Source organism: Ursus arctos, unplaced genomic scaffold (genome assembly GCF_023065955.2).
Source record: "Ursus arctos isolate Adak ecotype North America unplaced genomic scaffold, UrsArc2.0 scaffold_22, whole genome shotgun sequence".
In the NCBI taxonomy this organism is placed as follows: domain Eukaryota; kingdom Metazoa; phylum Chordata; class Mammalia; order Carnivora; family Ursidae; genus Ursus; species Ursus arctos.
Genome location: NW_026622897.1, coordinates 43,532,708 through 43,553,550, shown reverse-complemented (window position 1 = coordinate 43,553,550; position 20,843 = coordinate 43,532,708). Strand labels below are relative to the sequence as shown.

Genomic DNA, 20,843 nt, shown 5'->3' with positions numbered 1-20,843 from the left:
CATCTTCCTGCATCTTAGGCTGATCCCGTGGTTGTTCAGGCTGGTCTGGTACCTATCCAGCTCGACTCAGGGGACTGGCTGAAAAAGGGGTCCCCTACTCCTCCGCCATCTTAACTCCTCCTCTAGAGGGTATTATTCTAAGCAGTGAATGTGGCACTATGCATTAAGCACATTGTTCAAGCAGCAGTGGGAGGATGGGGTTGGATAACCTTTCAGTCTTAAGAGATTATGACTGGCATCTTTCGCACAGCGTGTATGTGTGCTCCCGTGTTTTGGTTCTCTGTTTTTAATTTCTGTATCTTTTTGCTTTTAGATTTTCAGAGGGTGCATATGTAAATGCTATTTGAAAAATACAATCTCAACTGTTATAGTGACTCATTTAATGTTTAAGACGATATATTGTTTTTATAAAATCAAATTAAAATGAATATCGAGCCATGCTGTATATGACTATCGTGACTAAAGACTGGCAGAAATACAGTTTGGAAGCAGTAAGTGATGATTAGCACAACTTATCCCTTAGGGTGTCTCATAAATGAGGAAATACTGAGACTATTCCCTATTAAAGCATTTATATCGACTCTAAAACTTCCACAGTTAACTGTTTAATTTGGCTTTTGTCTAAAATGACTATATATACAAGTTTTAATGGAGTCCAGGGTCAGAGACCTGAGTTTGCACCCTGACTGTTCAACTTACTGCTGGTACCATTTTGGCCCAAATGGGTAGGAGTCTCGGTTTCTCTCCTATAACCGGAGATTCCCGTCTTCCAAATAGGGCTAATTTGGCCATTCATTCAGCAACATTTATTGGGCCAGACATGCCATGGTGGTGATTTAACTGTGACCCTGACATTGTCATGATTCCGCAGGATCAGTCACTAAAGTCTGTTTACCAGACTCAAACAGAAACTCAGGTCTGTGGATGAGAATGGGAAGGGGAACTTTGGTCAGGTGTTGGGATCAGTTTCACATGATGAGATCCACTGCATGTAAGGGGAGTGAACTGTCATCAAGGGACTAATTCACATCCCCCGGTGGTCACACTGGGCCTCTTGGGTCAGTCTTGGACTTCCATTTGGTTGCGGAAAGGACAACAGATCAGGACTGAGGAATTATTTTCCCACAGCCCCTGATCTGCAGCCAGAGACAAAATTCTTATTTTCATGAGGATTCACCCAAGAATGGGATAGGCCTATGTCTCCTTTTGGGGTCATCATTGGACCCAGAAGTGAGGAGCATGGAGGGAGGCTTTTGCTCCAACTGTATGTATCTGTTTCTTTCCATTTATGCTGCTACTGCCCCGATTTAAGCCACCACCACCTCTTACCCATCCTTCTTCAATTCAGTACATTTTCCAAGGTGCAACCCTTCAAATACTATAAACCTTCCAGTGCTTAAAACCCTACAGTGGCTTCCTATTGTACAGAAAATTAAATCCATGCTCTTCACTAAAGTCTTTGAGGCCCTACAAAGTCTGACCTCTGCTCACCTCTCCAACCTTATCTCCCTTTGCTCCACCCTTTGTTTACCACTGCTTCTTCTAAATTTTGGAAAACCCAGTCTCGCTCCTTCTTGTGCCTTTATGCAGGCTGTTCCATCTTACGGGAATGCTCTTCTCTTGGCTAGCTCCTTTTCATTCCCCCAAACTAAGCTGGAATGCTGCACACAAATGGTATTATTAAACTGAAAACTCTGTTATTAAATTGAAAGCTTTTTAGGCAGCAGCAGTCAAATCTTACTTACCTTTGTTTTTCTGGAAGGGTCCAGCATGCGTAGGTGTTCAATAAATATTTACTGAGTTGGTTCACACTGGCACCAGTGGAAGGAAACATTTTTGAGGTCACAGATATTTAATTGCTAAGTTAAACATGACTCATTAGCAAGACATACTTTTCTCTTCAGTTAGGTCAAAATCAGGAATACCCCTCTTCCTTCCTTCACATCATTTCTTCCTTTGTGTGAGTTTTGTTTGTACTGTCCCTTCATTTATTATCGTCCTTTCTCTCTGTTTGCACTCACTGCTCCACTTACCTCATTAGACGTTTCATAGTTCACTGTGTCCATTTCCTTACTTCTGGTTCACTCTTTCACTCCTCCTGTTCCACCACAACGGCTCGGGCAGAAGTTATTAATGACCAGGTCGCCAGTTCCAATGGCCTCTCTGTCGTCCTCACTTTACCCTTCATGCTTCCAGCAGTCATCCCTGTCGTCTTGAAACTCTCTTTCTTTGGCTGCCAGGACATCACTCTCCCTTAATATTCCCCCCTATTCACCAGCCATTTCTTGTTTTTCATTCATTGCTCTTTTCCTGGACCCACCCCTAAATTAGTATTTTCCAGGGTTCTGATCTCAACTCTTCTCTTTCTCTAAAGATCTTACTTCACACCACGGCTTCAAATGCCATCTACATGGTGATAATTCTCATATCTGTATATGTGACAAAATTTCATAATACTTATACCCACACACAAAATCTAATTTACTTAATAACATTGTACCAAGTTCCATTTCTCCGGTTTGGTAATGTGCTATGGTTATATAAGACGTCATCGCTGGGGAGAGCAGGAAAAATAGTAAGGGAGAAATCAGTACTGTCTTGGCAACTTCTGTTCTTGCTCCTCTGAATCTGAAAGACTTTAAAATGTTTACATTTTATTAGGCCCATGACATGGCCTAATAACAAAACAAAATCAGTCTTTTCTTCGTAGTTTATTTATTGAATCTCCTTTCTCCTATTTTATAGTGTGACAATTATTCTTACCTTGAATAATAGTTGTCTACTTTGTAGGATAAATGTCCTTTTTTTTTGTTTAACACATTGGTGAATATATCTAACTAAATTGTATTTCAGTATATGACTCAAAATAATTTTTCAGATATAGCAAATTTTGTAACCTGTTGTCAGACACATTTCCCATCCATTTGAACTTCACTTTGGGATTTGGGAAGTTTAATATGTATGTTATTAAATTTACATATAATGCCAAATATGATTTAGTCATATTTATGCAATATTCAATTACATTTTTAGGACATGTGATACTATTTTAATTTACAAATGAAAATATCATATGTTTGAGAAGAATAGTCATTGTGTTAAAATTTGATCTAAGAGGACTGCATTCACTTTGACAAGTATTGTGCTAAGTATGGAAAGTAAGAGAAAAATTTGTTGATTGATTACACATTACTTCTTTATGAATTATATGTAGTGGTTTTTAAATGGTCACTATCTTTGGATTTTTTGGCCTATTTTAGAGCTGCAATTGATTTTGAGGCTATTGTTGCCTTAATAAAATTAGCTAACATAAGTACAATCAGATAAAGATTTATTTAGTATTCAGACTATACTTGATAAGGAGTTTTCCACTCCTAACAAAAATAAGTGGAAAAGTCTGTATTTGGAAAAAGTATTAGCAGTGCAATAGTTTGGCAAGGGATCATTCCATTGGTATTATTCAAGTTTCTACACGTATTTCATTTTCAAATAACTCTTGTCAAGCCAAAGTAATTCAATTTATTTATAAGAAAACAAAACATGAACTATTTCATTCAAGAAAATGGAACATTTGAGAATTGATGAAAGAGCAATATATTGTTTATCAGTTGCTAATATTGATTGACTTCCATTTTTTAAATTAAACTTTTTGAAATAATTATAGATCGGCATGCAGTTATAAGAAATAATACAGAGAGATCCTGTATAACCAGAACCTGGTTTCCTATAACATATTACAGACCTATAGTATAATATCACAAGCAGGATATTAACATTAACAATACTGACATTGATACAGTCAAGACACAGAACATTTCCATCAACATAAACATCTCTCCTATTGTCCTTTTATAGCCGCTCCCTCCCTCCCAATTCCAACCCTTCATTAACTCCTGGCAACCATTAATTTATTCTCCATATTTATAATTTTGTTATTCTAAGAATGTTATATAAATTACTTACTAGTAATTAATCTTTGTAAGTAATCTTTGGAGATTGACTTTTTTCATTCAGCATAATTATCTGGAGATTCAGTTTGCTGCATGTATCATTAGTTGGTTCCTTTTATTCATTTTTATTTTGTGATTTGGATGTACCAGAATTTATTCAACTGTTAACCTATTGAAAGACATATGAGTTGTTTTCCTTATTTGGCTATGATAAATACAGCTTTTAGACACATTCGTGTACAGGTTTTTATGTGAAATAAGCTTTCATTTCTCTGAGATAAATGCCTAAGAGCTCAGTTGTATGGTAAGCAAATGTTTAGTTTTATAAGAAATTGGCACCCTTTTTAACAGAGTAGCTGTACCATTTTGCAAAGGAGCCAACTTTCATGGGGATGGCAGAGAGGGAAGAGGGATAAGGGCAATAAGGGAGCAGAGGAGGAGAGGGGATGAGAGAGAAGGAGGGGGAGAGCAGATTTTTTTTAATTTTAAAAAGCCGAGATCTGACAGCACATGAGGCTCTGGTCCAGGTGTAACATCCTGCCTTTTCTGTTTGGTTATGTGAAAAAATTAACATCCTCTTCATACGTAGGCTGCTTTGGGTTAAATTTTTATCTCGGCAATAGAAGCATCCTTTTCCTAAGGCTGTTGTCCCCATGAGGCTGGACCTCTGACCATGGACACCTTTCTCCTTACATCCTTTTAACCTCGAAATGGAGACAAAACAGACACGTTTCCCACCAGTTTCAGTGTAAGTATTTCCAGGGAAGGACCCTGAGCATGTGCCCAGCTGGAGACACATGCTTCCCCTGGACAAAACCCTATGGCTAAGAGAAGGGGTCACTGCATTTTGTATATAGTGTTTACTGAGGTATTCCTAGTATCTAGAAGACCACCTGGTGGATGCTTCATAAATACTGACCAAACAAATGATGATTGCTGGAGAATAACGTTTTAGTGGGAGACTAAAGAAATCAGCCTCCAAGGTCCAACTTTAGTGTTCACTGACCCTATGATAGGGTGACAGACTGGAAGGTTAATAACACAACTTTTTAAATGTAGCTTTCTATTCAGTAGTTACTGTGTTAATGGGTTTAATTTTATTTTGCATCTTCCATGTTCCATAAGCTCTTAGAGATACTGTATAAACTTATTTCATTAAATGTTTTTTTCTCACTTTGCAAGCCTCAATGTGTGACTCTGTTTTGAGGCAAGTCAATGTAAATACTCGAGCAGATGCAGTTACCCACTGTTGATTTTCACAACAGAACAAACGTTTGAAGGATGAACAGACTTGGCACATACGGAACCTACTAAAGGAGCTGTGTGAAGAGAAGTCAGACGGGTTACCGCTTGTAACAAGAGAAGATGTTGAAAAAGCAATGAAGGAAAAATGGAAGTTTGAAAGAGACCAGGAAGAAAACTTGAAAGGTGACTTAGAAACTTAGTTATTTCTTGAATGTGTTCATGCTTCTGTCTCCTAATATGTTCAAAATGCTGTGAACGTGTTTGAGATGAGAGCATTACCACCGCAAGCACACACACGCGTGGGTAAATGGGAAGGAGAGGGAAGTAACAAGTGGGCAGAGCTACTGAAGCCAAGTGAGGAGGAGGAGGAAGGGCACTGATCAAAAACAAAGGCAGAGGAAAACCACCTGGCTCTCCACACCAGACAACAGCCTGTTAGCTACCGCCCTGAAGTCCTCCCAGGGGGGATTTGTTCTTTTGGGGGGGAAATTCTCTTCTCTGGAGGCTTCTTTGGCTTCCACATCAGTTCAGACTTGGGAACAGGGTGAATGTTGCCATGAAGCTGCCCCCCCATGCCAGTGTCTCTAAGTGAGCTAAGCGCCTCATTTTGGTGGGAGAAGAGGGATGAGAGTTGGCAAGGGGGAAGGTTGGAGGATGTGGACAGAAATGATGCTAGGTCAGAAGATGAAAGACGCAGGACCTACTCTTGCCATGGACTTAGGAAATATCATGGTCCCGCGGGTAAGTCATACATCGTTTTAACACGCACTTTAAAAAAAAAATTCCTTTTATCGTAAACTTGCTGCTAAGATTTCCCAAACCACTTTTACCAGAACCTCTATGCATACCATCTCAGCTAGGAAGCTGGAAAACTTGGGGAAGAGATGTGCGTGTTCTCAGGAAGCTGTACTAGGACCTGGGAGGCAAAACGAGGACTAGATCCCCAGAATTTCTCCAAGTGGCAGAGAACCTACTGACCCAAGCGCTTTACGCAGAGCAAGCACAGCATCTGCAAATATTTGTGGTTTTGAACGAAGTAGTTCCCAAGACCACACATCAGTCAGCAAGCTTCACCTTTAGGGGTCTCCGCAACTGCTCCCAGAAGCCTGTTGTGGCCTGTCCCTTGATGGGCAGTGGGGATGGCACAAGGTGGTAGATACTGTACTTTGCAGGGCACCTCTCCAGGAGACTTCTGCTTATGTTTGGAAGGAGGACTTTGGTAAGTCCCTTGAGATGGGAGTGAGACCACAAAGGATACTCAGATGTGCTCACCAAACTGCCTTCGCAGGGAAATGGGCCCAGCTAGCCGAGGTGTGCCTGCTTACGTTTGGGCTGAGTGCCGGGACGTGTGTGTCCGGCACGACTGGGGCCAAGCTGGGTGACTGAGCTCAGCAGAGGAGGGCTGGGCACATGTGGTGCTCCAAGGACGAGAGGAGCCGGCAGAAGTCGTGGGAGGGAGGGAAAGCGAGAGGACAGGCAGGTGGGACGAGGCTTTGTGAAGCACTTCGGCACTTATGTTTCGTCCAGGGAGTCACCGTAACCGACTGGGCTTGGGGAGTGGTGGTGGCGGCTTCATCTTGCAGCTCGTCGTCGCAGTGCAGAATCTCGGGCCCACCAAGAGCTACTGACTGAGAATCTGCATTGTCACAACACCCTGGGGGATTCCTGTGCCCTGGGAGTTTTGAGAAGGACTGACGGAACCCCTTTCTTTCACCTTTTAGTTAGGACTCTTCAGCTGCATGGATAAAAATTTAACCCAAACTAGCCTAAGCATAAAGACGCTGTTATTTTTTTTAAAAAACCAAACCGAAAAGCCATGGTGCTCCTGACCTGGACCCAGAGATTCACGTGCGGTCAGATCTCAGCTTTTTTCTTTTTTTTAATCTCCTCTGCCTCTCCCTCTTTGTCTCCCCTCACCCCCCTCCTCTGTCTCTTATCCTCTTCTCTGTCTTGCCCCTGAAAGTTGGCTCCTTTTTCTGAGGCTGTTGTCCATGAGGCTGGAACTCTGACCATGGACACTTCTCACCTTACATCTTCTTAACCTCCAAATGGAGACAAAAGAGACATGTTTTCCACCAGTTCCAGTGAACGTGTTTCCAGGGAAGGCCTCTGAGCATGTGCCGAGCTTGAGACACAGGGTCCCCCTGGACAAATCCTGACGACCAGGAGAAGGCGTCACTGTAATTGGTCTACTTATTTGACAAGGTGTAGGAGAAGGGAAGGGACATGGGCTCTGGCAAAGCAGAACAACAGCCACTACACCCACCTGTCTTCCAAAATCTTCAGTGACAGTAACCAGCCCTCCCGTCAAAGGCTGACTGTGGCTGGCACAGGCTGAGACAGTGGCCGTCTAAGCAAATAAGAGGACAGCTCATCAGGCAGGTGACTGCGGTGCTCATTGTTTAATGGCAATAACAAGTGCCATTTATTAAGGGTAAAAATTTATGATCTTATTTACAGCCTTGGAAAAAGTCATGCCCTGTATATTGAAGACCAGCCCTGTGGCCTGACTGCAATGCTTCAGCCATGCCATAAGCATTTATTGAGCACCAAGTAATTGGCAGACTCTGTGCTAAGTGCTGGTTTTATAGAGAAGAATAAGATGCGGTCTTGCCTTCAGGGAGCTCTCAAACAAGATGGTGCGTGGCACTGAGCCAAGAGCCATTAAGTTCATTGTACCCTGCTCTTCGTAATACTCCCAGTTCCCAAATATTTAGCAGCATGAGGCCCAGCCTAAAGATGGAGTAGAATATCACGTTTAGCCAGTGTACCACGGCAAACTGAAGATTCGTACGGGGGACACAGCTCAGTATTTGTACATATGTTACTAGAGAATTTATCTTTCACCCTAAAGGCCTTTGTAAGTGGGGGTCGGGGAAGATGTGTTGAGATTACTGTCATACAGTATCATCTCACACGAGGGACGCCCGAACACAGAACTTTAGATGATGGAAGCAACCTATTTATTTACAGAAATGGCTGCCAGGGACAGCACAGGATATAAGTTGAACTCACTTTGCCCAGAGGCACAATGGCCAGAAAAATGACAATATATTAATAAAAAGTTTATGTGATATAATGTAATGTACAAAATAGGACACTTACCAAGCTATCATGGGAATAATTTAAGCTTGTGGGTTCCTAGGCATACAGGTAGTCTATTAACCAATCAGTCACAGCCTAAAACCACACATCTATTTTATAGTTGGAAGTTTAATTTTACTTGGATTATGCATCATGAGGGCTAAACAGTAGTTGAAATAGTTTAGATTTCCTTTAATTGTAGATAAAAAATTGTGTTTATGAGTTAACAGCATTTTAGTAGCAGACCTTTCAGATATTAACTTCATAAAATCGGATTGCAACGTATCATGGTTGCAAGAACAATGGAAATGACATGGTGTCTTGATTTTCTCTCAACAGATATGCGCGTGCAACTAAATAACTCTGAGAAACTATTTCTTGAGAAACTCAGTGAAAAGGAGTACTGGGAAGAATACAAGAATGTAGGGAGTGAACAACATGCTAAACTCATTACCTCCTTGCAGAATGACATCAATACAGTTAAAGAAAATGCGGAGAAAATGTCAGGTCAGTTGTGATAAAGCTAGTTCAAACTCAGTAGAAAATCTTTGGAGAGTAGCCCTTTGGTAGAAGAAAAAACATGTGTATTCCCTGAATCATTCTTTACTTTCTGCTATCAGCACAAGCAGCTATGAACCTAAGGGTAAAGGTGGAGAAAGGAAGTGGAGAAACTCTCCCAGCACCACCAGTGGAACTGAGGAGAAGTAGAAGGATGGGGGGAGGGGGCAGTGGAGAATCCCTGAGACCAACTGTCTTGGAGAAAGAAGCTTCATTCAGTGGGTGGTACCTGCACGCTTCCACACCTAGGTCTGGGGCCATTCCACTGGGGTAGGAAGGCCCTGGGACAGGGTTATACTGAAAAGAAATTTATCTGAGGCAAGCTTAAAACAACTTAACCAGGGTGTTAAACCAGAATCATTGTAGAGAAACGCCCAAGTAAATGCGAGGTTATAGTTAGAAAGAACTGAAGCACAAACACGAGACGGGAAATGGAGAGAGTATGGGGTGGGATGGCATCAGGTGTGACGAAGCTTACCAGGACTAGTTCTGGGAACCATGAGGCCACCTGTCTGTCACTGTGGCTAGCACAGTGGCTTAAAAAAACATCAGAGACTCAGAGACAGGAAAGTCACGGAGTAGAGCAAATGGAGAAATTTGATGACTCAGAAGAACACTGGCCAAATGACAGCTCTGAGCCTGGCTGGTGATGGTGCCCTTAGTGGTGAAGGTGTTCGTGTGGGGTAGTGGAAACTGGAGGGGGGCTGGGGCCCTATGGTGGGATGTTCCACTGCTGGACCAGGTTTTCTGTCAGTTTCTCAGCTCAGCTTTTCTGCACCACAATGGCAGTGTAAATTTGGTCCCAAATCGATCTGGGCTTAGAGTTCCAATTTTTCAAAGGCTTTCCTCCCCAGAAGAAAAGTAGAGAATAAAAGGGACACCTTCTGAGGCATCTGGGTGGTGCAGTTGGTTAGCTTCCGACTCTTGGTTTCAGCTCAGGTCGTGATCTCTGGGTTATGAGATCAAGCCCTGTGTCAGGCTCCATGCTCAGCGGGGCATCCGCTTGGAACTCTCTCTCCCTCTTCCTCTACCCCTCCCTCCTGTCCTCTCTCTCTCTCTGTAATAATAATAATAATAAATAAATTAAATAAATAAATAAATAAATAAATAAATAAATCTTTTTTAAAAAGCCAGAGGAGACCTTCTTACCCCTGTCTATCCCCCAGCCACTCAGATCCTCTGTCTAGATAAAACTACTATTATCAAAGTCTTGTGTAACCTTCGTCAGAAATATTTTATATCAATATGTATAAAGCATGCTCCAAATATAATTTTGTACTTGCTTTTTCATGTAACAATATGGATATTCTTATAGATCAGTACATATTAGTACTTCTTCATTCTTCATTCCATGGCTACTTTGTTTTGTTGTATTGTGATTTTTTTTACAAGTTCCCTACCCATAAGCATTTAGGTTGTTTCCTATATTTTACTATTACAAATAATGCTGCAATGAATATTCTTAAATATCTCCTTTTACTGCAATGAATATACTTGTATTTATATAATTTCATTTTTGTGTATCCCTAGGAAGGATGGTTTTCCAGTTGTCCTAACATCATGTATCAAATAATTCATTTTAACCCTACTGATTTGAGATGGGGACTTTATCATACCTTCATTTCCCCATGTGTATTTGGGTCTCTCCCTATACTTTCTCTTCTGTTCCACTGATCTATGTATTTGTGCACCAGTACTATACTTTTAGAATAGTTACTGTTCTGGTATGTTTAAAATTTTTAAAGCTCCCCCCCCCGCAACAGTTCTTTATATTTTTAAATTAGGAAGAGTCATCTTCTCAGATAAACTTATTAACCCATTATTTTGATCAGAAATTTGGATGATTTCTTTAAGTTGAAAATTGCCATGCTGTGTATCCAGCTTTGGGATGGTGGTATTAACATGTATACATTGAATTACTTGCTGGTTAAACCTGAGTCTGTAGCTGACTTTAAGTGTCATAGGGAAATAGTTGCTATGGGCCTTTCTTATCTGTCATTAGTTTTAGGCATTTCTCCTAACCATGCAGGTAGCAGCAGCAACTCTGCTTGGGGACTATTAAAATACTTTGGAGGCCAGTAATTGGACAGTGGATATGAGCAGGACACTTAAATCGATTTATCTGAAGCCTTACTATTATGTTGCCCTTTTTTCCCCACCTCCTCCTTTCTTCTATGATCTCTCTAGAATGTTCCTCCCACACCCATGATCATGGAGTTTGTGGTAGTTAGACTGGTTTACTGGCAAGGAGCAAGTATTTTAAGGCAAGGATGGTTCCTGAAACAGCATGTTAAAGTAAAACTTTTTTAGTCTCATTTGAGCTGGGGTGGCAAAATAACAGACTCCACATTTCAGAGTAAACTGAGATACCGCCATGCAGATGAGGCAGAAAATGGAATCCCAGTCTATAAAAGAAGTTAAATAGGTCAAGAAAAGATTGTTGGGAATTAGGGAACAGTGTTTAGAAAGAGATCTTGGTGTGCTCTAAGTCTTATGCTGTCCCACAAAGGGGCAGGTGAAGGGGAATTCTTCCATCACCTCAAATCAAGATGGAGAATCTTTAAGGAAGTTCCTCAGATTGTTCAGTATGTGTCCTCTGCAGTTTGGGAGACATGGAGGTCTAATTTATGACCCACCCCTGAGAAATCTAGGGGATAAGGGACTGACTAATCATTCTGACAGCAGAGCAAAGGTGAAGTGGCTGTTGTCCTGAGCGAGGCCTGTGTCTTAGTCCTTTCAGGTACTATAACAAGATACATTAAATGGGTGACTTATAAACAACAGAAATTTATTTTTCATGGTTCTTCAGGCTGGGAAGTTCAAGACAAATGCCAGCAGATTTGGTGTCTGGTGAAAACCCACTTCCTGGTCCATAGACAGCCATCTTTGGTGGAAGGGACAAGGGAGCTCTCTGGAGTCTCTTTTATAAGGGCACTAATCCCAATCATGAGGGTTCCCCTCTCTTGACCTAATGACCTCCCAAAGACCCTATCTCCAAATACCATCACACTGGGGACTACATTTCAGCACATTCATTGGGGAGGGGGAACAAATAATCAGTCTGCAGCAGGCTGCACTCTCAGAGTTTGTCATGGCAAAGCATGAAAGTGTTTCCTCTGAATCTGCTATGAGAGAGAGCTAGTACGCAGTCCTGTTAGATCTCAGTGATGGTGTCCTAACCCAGAAATAGGAGCCTGCATATATGGGAGGGAGGAAGAGATAGAGAGCCAGAGGCCAAAAGAAAGGTTGTTAGCCAGCCTCAAGGACAGTACATCCCCTGTGTCAAGGAAACACAGGTGAAATAACTAGCAATGGGGAGGGTGGTCCTTTGAAGAACCTATAAAATACCCCCATAGAAAAAGGAATCAACCATAAGTGCCAGCTAGAACCAGAAAGTGCCACATTAGAGTGCACATATTGAGATAATATCTGTCAAGTGAGAGGTTTTTTGTCCCTTTCCATGCTTCTCTTCAACCCTGAGGGAGAAGGCATAGAAACTCAAATCAGAGGAAATAGTTGTACGTTCAAGCTGGGAAGGGAATAGTCATAGCTTTGAATGGAGTTTAAAATTTTAACTATTACAAAAGACTGGATACACTAATTACTGATTGGAGGTCCTCTTATTATCCCAAAAGATGAGAAAAGTAAGAAATTTGCTATATATCTTGTTGAGAGAGTTACTAGCCTCCCAGTATGAATTTTAAAGGGAATAGATAAAACTAAGTTTGCTTGATGTCCCATGGTCATGTTTGTTGAAGATGGAAACAGAAGCCCATCAGATCAGCGGTGGCCCTAGAGATGGCTCCTCTCTACATTATCTTTCACGGCCTGTGTCCCCTTCATGGTGCCTCTGGTTTGCTCTGTCCTGTCCCCATTCTCTTCTTGCTTCCCACAGACCAGTTCTTGCAGTTTTCTCCAGCCCAGATTCTGAAGAGCTGGTATCATCACCTACCTAAAGAAGATGAGCAAAGACCTTTGTCCATGCCTCCTCATGGGTCATCAGTCGGCCATTCTGTGGTCAGCTATCCAACCCTGCCTTATTCAGGACCATCCCTGAGCTCTGGGGGGAAGGGGCAGGAAGCACCTAGAGCTGCTTCCCTGAACTTTGGCTGGGAGATGTTGGGATAGTGGATATAGGAAACACAGTCACTAATCTATCCAGGACACAACTTTATCTCTCAATAAAAGGAAAGGGGACCTTAGTGAGGCCCAGAAATACAGAAAGTGTGGGGTTATTATAAGTCATAGATGTCAGGGTCACAGAGCATTTTTACTTTTGTCCTTCACCAGGCACAGAGAACAGGAATCTCTAAAATTTCTTTGTCACTCATAGTGAGTTAGAAGATTTGGGTTCAAATGCACTTACAAAAAAGCAACATTACTTCTCTGAACACCAATTTCTTCATCCATTAATAGGAGTCCCTTGGTGATCTCCAAGAGAACTCACAAGAGAGGCTACCATCACCCTCCCCACTGGAGAGGGTCAGTAAGGTTGTGTGACAGTGACAAGCGTGTGAAAAGTGGGCAACAGACTCCCAGGAAACTGTGGGGGAGCAAAGCAACACAGAGCCAGACACAGCAGGGAAGGCAGAACAAGGCAAAGCAAGCTTCAGCCAGTGTGGCTTTGCCATCAGCCTCTGAGAGGCAGCCACATTAGACAGGGGTCTGAGCAGCCAAGAGCTTAAAGGCACAAAGCCAGAGTCTCCCATGCCCCCACTAGCAATGTCTCCAACTTCTATGAGAAGGAGACATTTCATACTCCCAGCTTCTTTGGCTGTATTCATGAATGCATGGTTAACAGTGGTTTCTCAAAGGAGCATGTGAATCACAAAAGATAGCAATGAGATTTTTACATTCTCCCTTGTGGTTACTCTGCTTTTCAGAAGATAAACAGTCCATAGAATTTTATATGGAACTTGGAACAAGTTGGGTATTTTTATTGCTTTGTCAGTGTTAATATGGCAATAGAGAGAGCTATAACTTTGGTCAGAGCATATTTGATCATCTATTTTTTTATGATTTGCAGCAAAGAATTAATATTTAATCTTATCAAGCTCCAGGTTGATGGTTTCTTTCAGATGCTAAGAATGGAAATCCATTATTTTTCAACTCCTGAGCCATTGCAACTTTTAGATTGCCTGTTATGTTTTGTTGGTTTGTAAAAGTTTCAAACATCCAGCCTTAGTCTAGTGGACTAGGTCCTGAATTGAAACAAATTCTATCAGAAATGAGATTGGAATGATTAAAATATTCAAGAGATGACTCTGAATGGGAATAAGAAGACTACAGTTTGTATAGATGAGCATGTGTGGGTTGGAATAATGAAGACTTACATTTTCTTATTCACCAGGTGTCAAATTAGACTAATTTTCTTCCTCTCCACTCTCTACAGCAGACTTCATGTCACTATACCTCATTTTTCCTTAAACAGAGGTGTTGATGGTCTGATCACTAAGCATCTTTCAAGGCCTAAAATTTTATGATCCTTTGCTCTCTCAATCCTGACTATGACATAAGAAAAGCTGGAGAGAATGAAGAATTCTGCACTTCTTCATATCTGTCCTCCTTTCTTGCTCTGAGCCCAACGCAGAACCAGGGGCTGACTTTCATGGCCCCTTCACACCTCTCTCCTCTTCTCACTCTGTCTTTCCTGCCCAAGGAAACGCAGGTCAAGAATACCGGAAATTTAGTTAGATGGGAGTCGTAGGTACGGGATGCTTCTCATGCAGATAATCAAATATTCTTTATATTTCTGTTGTGGAATCACAAGTGTGTGATGTGCAAGGTGGATGGCTGCCCTGAAGTATTGGGAATTTTCCCTTTGGAGAGACAATCCCTTGAAAATACAAATATTCCTAGGAGAGCTATCATCTTAAGCTAATTCACATTAAGGTGTTAGTAAATTATTGGTGCATTTCTTCTAATTGGTGGTACTAGATGCTTCAGTAAAAATGTACCCTGAAAATTTGGGGGGGAAATATGTAGAAAGGAGAGGAGAGGATCATGGAAGATAAAATTTACGAACAGCATAGTTTTACCTAGGATTAGCTTTGTTAAATTTTCTAATTTTGTTTTTAAAGAACACTATAAAGTCACTCTGGAAGATGCTAGAAAGAGAATAATCAGAGAAACTTTGTTGCAACTGGATCAAAAGAAGGAATGGGCCACAAAGGTATATTTCAGTTTTCTTAAAAACAAAACAAAAGTTGTTCCCTTATTGTTTCCCGTGGTATGTTATATTGATTAAGAACGTGCGTTCTGAAGTTCAGCAGTTAAGTTTAAATCACGGTTCTACCACTTCCTGGGAATATAAACTAAATTTGTTACTTGACTTTTCTGGGCTTCAGTTTTCTAATTTAAAAAAGAGGGGCAATAATGATATTTACCTTTAAATTAAAGAATAGTATGGGGATTAAATGAGATGAATTAAGTAGCATAGTGCCTCATAAGGAACAAGAGCTCAGTAACTTATCATTCAGTTATTTTTATGTAATAACAATGACTACACCAAATTATTAAATAAAAGTTTTGGATGCATTATAGAATGAAATATGATTTGTCTAAAAACTACTGTTATATATATCCAAACCTAAGAGAGTACACTTTACATTGCCGGAGCTTTAAAAATTTGGGATATGAAAAATGATTGAGGAAAGCCTGGGTGGCTCAGTTGGTTAAGCATCTGCCTTCAGCTCAGGTCAGGATCCCAGGATCCTGGGATCGAGCTCCGCATAAGGCTCCTTGCTCAGCGGGAGCCTGCTTCTCCCTCTGCCTGCTGCTCCCCTCTGCTTGTGCTCTCTCACTGACAAATAAATAAAATCTTTTTTAAAAAAGTTTGAGATATAATTTCCAACATTATATGTTTTCTAATCCCTTTGTCTTTACTCTCCTTCCCCTGTCCCCAGACTATCTCCTCAGTTAGTGAGGCCCCCACCGGGACTGTCTCTTCATCTAGAATATCTCTTCTACAGAATCACAAACATCTGGTAGTTCTTCACGGAATTCCAGTTTGTTCAGTTGTTCTTTCAGGTACTATCCTACTGCACGATTTTTACTGATTCATACATATATAGAGGATTATGGAGAACTAACCAATAGTTTATCTGCCCATAAAATTTGGCCCCTTTGTGACTGAATACGACTAAATGGTGAAGTCAACAATAAAATGATCTGAACGTAGTTAAGATGATTAAAAATGCATCTGTAGATCAAATATATTTCAAACATATGTACTCAATATATAATAAAGACTGTTCCAGATACTGTTCCGAGCATATTACATTTATGTCTCTCAACAATCCTATAAGGCAAGGACTTGCTAATGAGAAAACTGAGGCACAGAGAAATTTTTGTGATTTTCCCAGAGCAAGCGGCAGAATTGAGATTCGATTCCAGATGTCTCCTTCAGATCCTTGATCTTAATCTACATAATGCCTAACGCTCACACACGTGAATGAATTTTCCCGTTTATCTGGCTATTTGAGCATACCTTTAGCTTCTGCTAATCCGCTGTTGTGCAACCTGGGCTGTATACTGGAGTGTCCTGAGAAATTTTGTGAACTCCTTTGGTGCCTCAGAGATGCTTGTGTAATTGGCCTGCGATGTCGCCTCGGTTTCTGGATTTGTCAAAGCGTCCAGGAGATTCCAACATGGGGCCAAAGTTGAAAACCCCTGCTCCATTGTTAGTGAATTAAGCCATTAGCCAACTTCAGTTATGAGATATGTCCTGCCTTTGTTCAAATGAAATTCTGTGTCCCAGGACACGTCAGAGTTATCAGTTGCAGCGGGAATATAAAAGTTTCTGGTTCCTAGGCAATGTAGGTGCACCCTTAGTTTAGTTAGTATGATTTGAAGGGAAAAAAATTATTGCAAATCTTCCAACTCTAAAGACTTAGATAAATTTATTCTTTACATATTTTTAAGTTATTTCTGTCTGTCTTTATGATCTATAAGATTTTTCTTAATTTCTCTTCAGTTGTGCCCTTTAGTTACTGAATGTGGAATTTGTAACGTGGTATCCATAGAAAAGCACCTCACAGACAAATAACGATCTGTCATCCATTATAAAGTTCCTTTGGGGAAAACTATAAACAAACAAGAATTGGAAATGAATGTACATTTTATGAACCTACTGATGAAGTAATGGTTTTCCTATTTTCTTCATCTAAAATGCCTTTCTCCAGGAGACTGTCTAGCTACCCTGAAACTATTTGCTATTAAGTTTGTAAATACGCATATTGTTATTATTGACATGCAGAAGTCTTCCAAATTAAAAATGAAGCTATTCATGCTTTTTCTCTATGTTGGATTATGTCCATGACCGAAACCTTGAAAAATATTTGATCCCTGCAGTTCAGCAACCTTAATTATGGAGCAGATCACTTAATGATTGACTTCACCATGGCGATCAGATTCAGTCACAATGGAAGTCAAATTGGATGGATAACTATTGTCCAGTTCTCTAAATCACCTGTATTAGGCAGTGTGAATCAGCAAAAAAATAATATGAGAGTAAAGAATAACTGAAGCAAAAGTTCTTAGATATGTTTCCAAAGTAATTGCGAAACGTAATGTAAAATGATCAGATAGTTGATTGTGAATCGCCATGTTGCAAGTCTTCCTTACTACAGAAACTTTCTTTTAGAATGCCATACGGTTCATTGACAAGGGCAGCTACCGAGAGATCTGGGAGAATGACTGGCTGAAAAGAGAGGTAGGTGGAATTTTAAAAAACAATTTCTTTTTTCTTATTTTTTTGAATTGGAAAGGACTTTTATTTATGAGCTGAAGGCATGGGAAAAGCATAGAATTGTGACTAGCTGAGATAAAGTAAAGTTTAAGTGAAATCCTAATCTTATTATAAGCCATTACTCAGTGAATGCCATCAATAATTTCAATAACAACCAGGAATCATTTTTGGCATCCTCATTCATGTAATATACTCAAATGTATGAAGCTTCTTTATGCCCTAAAATTGATCTGGTCTTCCTCAAGACACTACTTCCTTCTGGGTGGTGAGAGGAAGGCTAAAGGATCATTCTAACCTCATTCTCTGCTGTTTTTAAATTGCCTCTTTGGGATGACATAGTCTCCTTTGCATAAATGTTCAGTCATTTAGATTTCCTTATTTCCCCCTGCTCTTCTCCAAGACATATATAGGGAGGTAGGGCTTACATGCCCTCTTGTGGGGCATGTTATTGAAGAAGGCTCAGATCTGTGGGTTTCCTTTGGATCTTTGCTCCCTCTGCCTTTCATCTGTATAGGATGTGCTTTCGTCTGTTCCTGCACTGGTGACCTCTGAATGGACTGCTCTGGCCTTTTGGACATCGTGTTGCAGCCAACAGCAAACCCACAGTTACAGCCATTTGCCAATGGTCAAGATGTCCCTGCCCACTGCAGTATCTACATTCTATCCTAGCTTGATCGTCAGGCTCTCTTCACACCTGGTTCTGGAGAATATGCAGGAACTAGTGGGCCCGGTGTGCTGCCTTAGACTCAGCTTCACCTGTCTCCCTACACCAGCGGTGCAATACTGCTCTCGCTGAATGTGGTCATGGGAGGACTTCTAGACCTTCTTTGTTACGAGGCACTATCCTGTTTCCCTTACATTGTACAGACTAGACCCTCTGCCTTACCTCCTCACACTCATCTACCTGGAAAACTCCCAACTGTCCTTTAGGCACAGACTTTGATGCTTAATTTCTTTCTGAATCATTTTGTATTTCCCCCAGAAAGTCTTAAGTACTTTTTCCTCAGTGCTCTCTTGTTTCCTAACTCTTGTTAAAATATGTTGAAATTGGCTGTTTATGCATCTGTCTCGTCATTGCACAGAGCAGGCTATGCCTTTTCAACTACATGTCTGTGAGAACTAATAAATAATCTATGTTCACTAAATAGTTATTGAATGGAAGAATGTCCATGAGCATAGATATGTTCATTGGAGAGATGAATCACGTACATGGCTTAGATCTTGGGTGAAGATGTGAGAGCGTGTTATTGGATAAAACAGGTAGGTAGTCTTTGGTCTAGATGTTACAAGGATACTACAGAAGATGTGCAAAACTCACTACTTTGAAATTCCCTTTATATCCAGACAAGTAGTCACCCAACCTGTGCTCAGATACCATCTATGAAAGAAAACCCACTATCCTTTGAAAGAATTCACTTGAACTACACACAGCTCTTGTTAGCAAGTTTATACATATAACTTCTCAAATGTACTTATTCAGCACTAACATGTGTGTTCTTGGCTCGAGACATATATTTTTATTTGCCTGCCAAATATTTCCACATGGATGTCCCAAAGGCACTCAACATACCTAAAGCAGAGTTCATTAAATATCTCATTAAATTTTCACTTCTCGCATCTCCTTTTTCACCATCTGCTCAGATACCTGAAGTAAAAATGTCACTGTCACCTTCTCTTCTCTCTTCCTTGCCCCCTATTTGGCTGAATAGAGTTGATGAGTCTAGGAAACAGGGAGTTTAAAAATTAATGTGCTTTCTATGATTATCAACAATTATCTTTAAGTTGCCCCTATAAAGTCATGGTGAATAGGAACTACTTCCAAAACGAATCCAGATGAATCCCTAGTTTTAAGAAATGAATATTGGTTTAGAAAACTCAAGGTGAGCTTAACAGTTAAAGACTATTAGGGAGGAGTTTAATTTTGATACTTTTATTGAATACAACAGCATAATCTTAACTATAATAATTTAACAATTCAAATCTTAAGTCTTATAAGATGTCATAGATATTAGGTTCAGAGAAAATAACTGTAAAAATTTATATCTGACTGATAAGAAAGGCTCTTTTGGTATCTTGGTCCTTCCTACTAAAGCTACAAATTACATTTTGTTTCATTTTATTTTTTACTTCTCATGATTCAGTAGAAATAAAAGACAAGAAAAAAATGTCAAGTTTAATTAAATCATGAGCAAAAAGAGCTTAGTAATAAAGGACAAATAACTTTAAGGAAATTTAATAGATTTAATTTTTCCTTATTTCAATAAATATTTATTTTAACATTATTAAATTTACTCACAAAATTAATTAAAACCATCTCTGGTTATAAGTATTACCACAAGAATTGAAAATTGCCTGGAAATGGAATAATGTATGTCAATTAATTTCTTTGAGGAAGGTTTAGAATGAGTAACAAGGGATATTCAATCATGGAACTCCTGAAAGTATTTCTGCATTTAACTATCTTTCGACAATAACCAAAAACTTAGATCTGTGGGAAGGATATGAAACGTCCTATGCATGACTTCCATTATCTGGTTTTATTTAGCATGCTTATTCAGGAAATGAAGAAAACTGAAATTTCCAAGTGACTTAGACTCATTCAACAAATAGAAAGCCAATAAAACCAAACAAAGGGATCTAGAGAGGTTAGCAATCAGAGTTTCAAGCGTGAGGAGGCATGAAGCTAACTTGGATCTTGCAGGGGAAAGTTTCAAGAGCACACATTTAATTCAGAATCCTAGGTCTCTGACTTATAATAGTTTAAACTAAATTCTCTTTTACAATTTCTTAAGTACATTTCTTGGGTATCTGGGGAGAAACAAGGATGGGGAGGGAACAGCAGTCTTCTACTTCCTCCTTTTTACTTTCTTACCCTAGACATCTAAAGGTATTTATATGGCTATAAAAAGGAACTAGTTTTCATTTTCCTAATATTTTGAAAGGCTGGAAAGGAGACAGTAATTGTTGAGAATCTTAGTTAGGTGTCCAAAGGGGTAAGTGATACCACAAGATATCTTTAGCTTGAAAGATTGGACTTAACTCCTCAAAAGGGCCGTTTTCATTCCCAGCTTCGGAAGGAGACCAAGCACTGTGTGTGCTGCCTCCCAAGCATGCCGAGGCCTCAGGTCAAACATTTCCAAATGTTCTATCAATTCCTTCTGTTTACAACCTCTAAATATAATTTCTTTCTCATCCTTTGACATTTGAAAATTATTAACTTTTCCTTAAGGCATTCAAGCCTGTAATCAAGCTGATTA

General features: G+C 40.1%; 1 protein-coding gene across 3 annotated transcripts in view; it reads left to right on the top strand.

The window, feature by feature from the left end:
* Window positions 1–20,843, top strand: part of CCDC83 (coiled-coil domain containing 83) — a 51,674-nt gene that overhangs the window by 21,747 nt on the left and 9,084 nt on the right. For 2 of the 3 annotated variants that reach the window (XM_057316774.1, XM_026518258.4), the window contains exons 4-7: window positions 5,216–5,378; window positions 8,619–8,786; window positions 14,918–15,009; window positions 17,482–17,550. In XM_057316774.1, the coding sequence (XP_057172757.1) occupies window positions 5,216–5,378; window positions 8,619–8,786; window positions 14,918–15,009; window positions 17,482–17,550 (492 nt within the window). The remainder of the gene's footprint in view (window positions 1–5,215; window positions 5,379–8,618; window positions 8,787–14,917; window positions 15,010–17,481; window positions 17,551–20,843) is intronic. The other variant, XM_057316775.1, reaches the window with a different exon arrangement.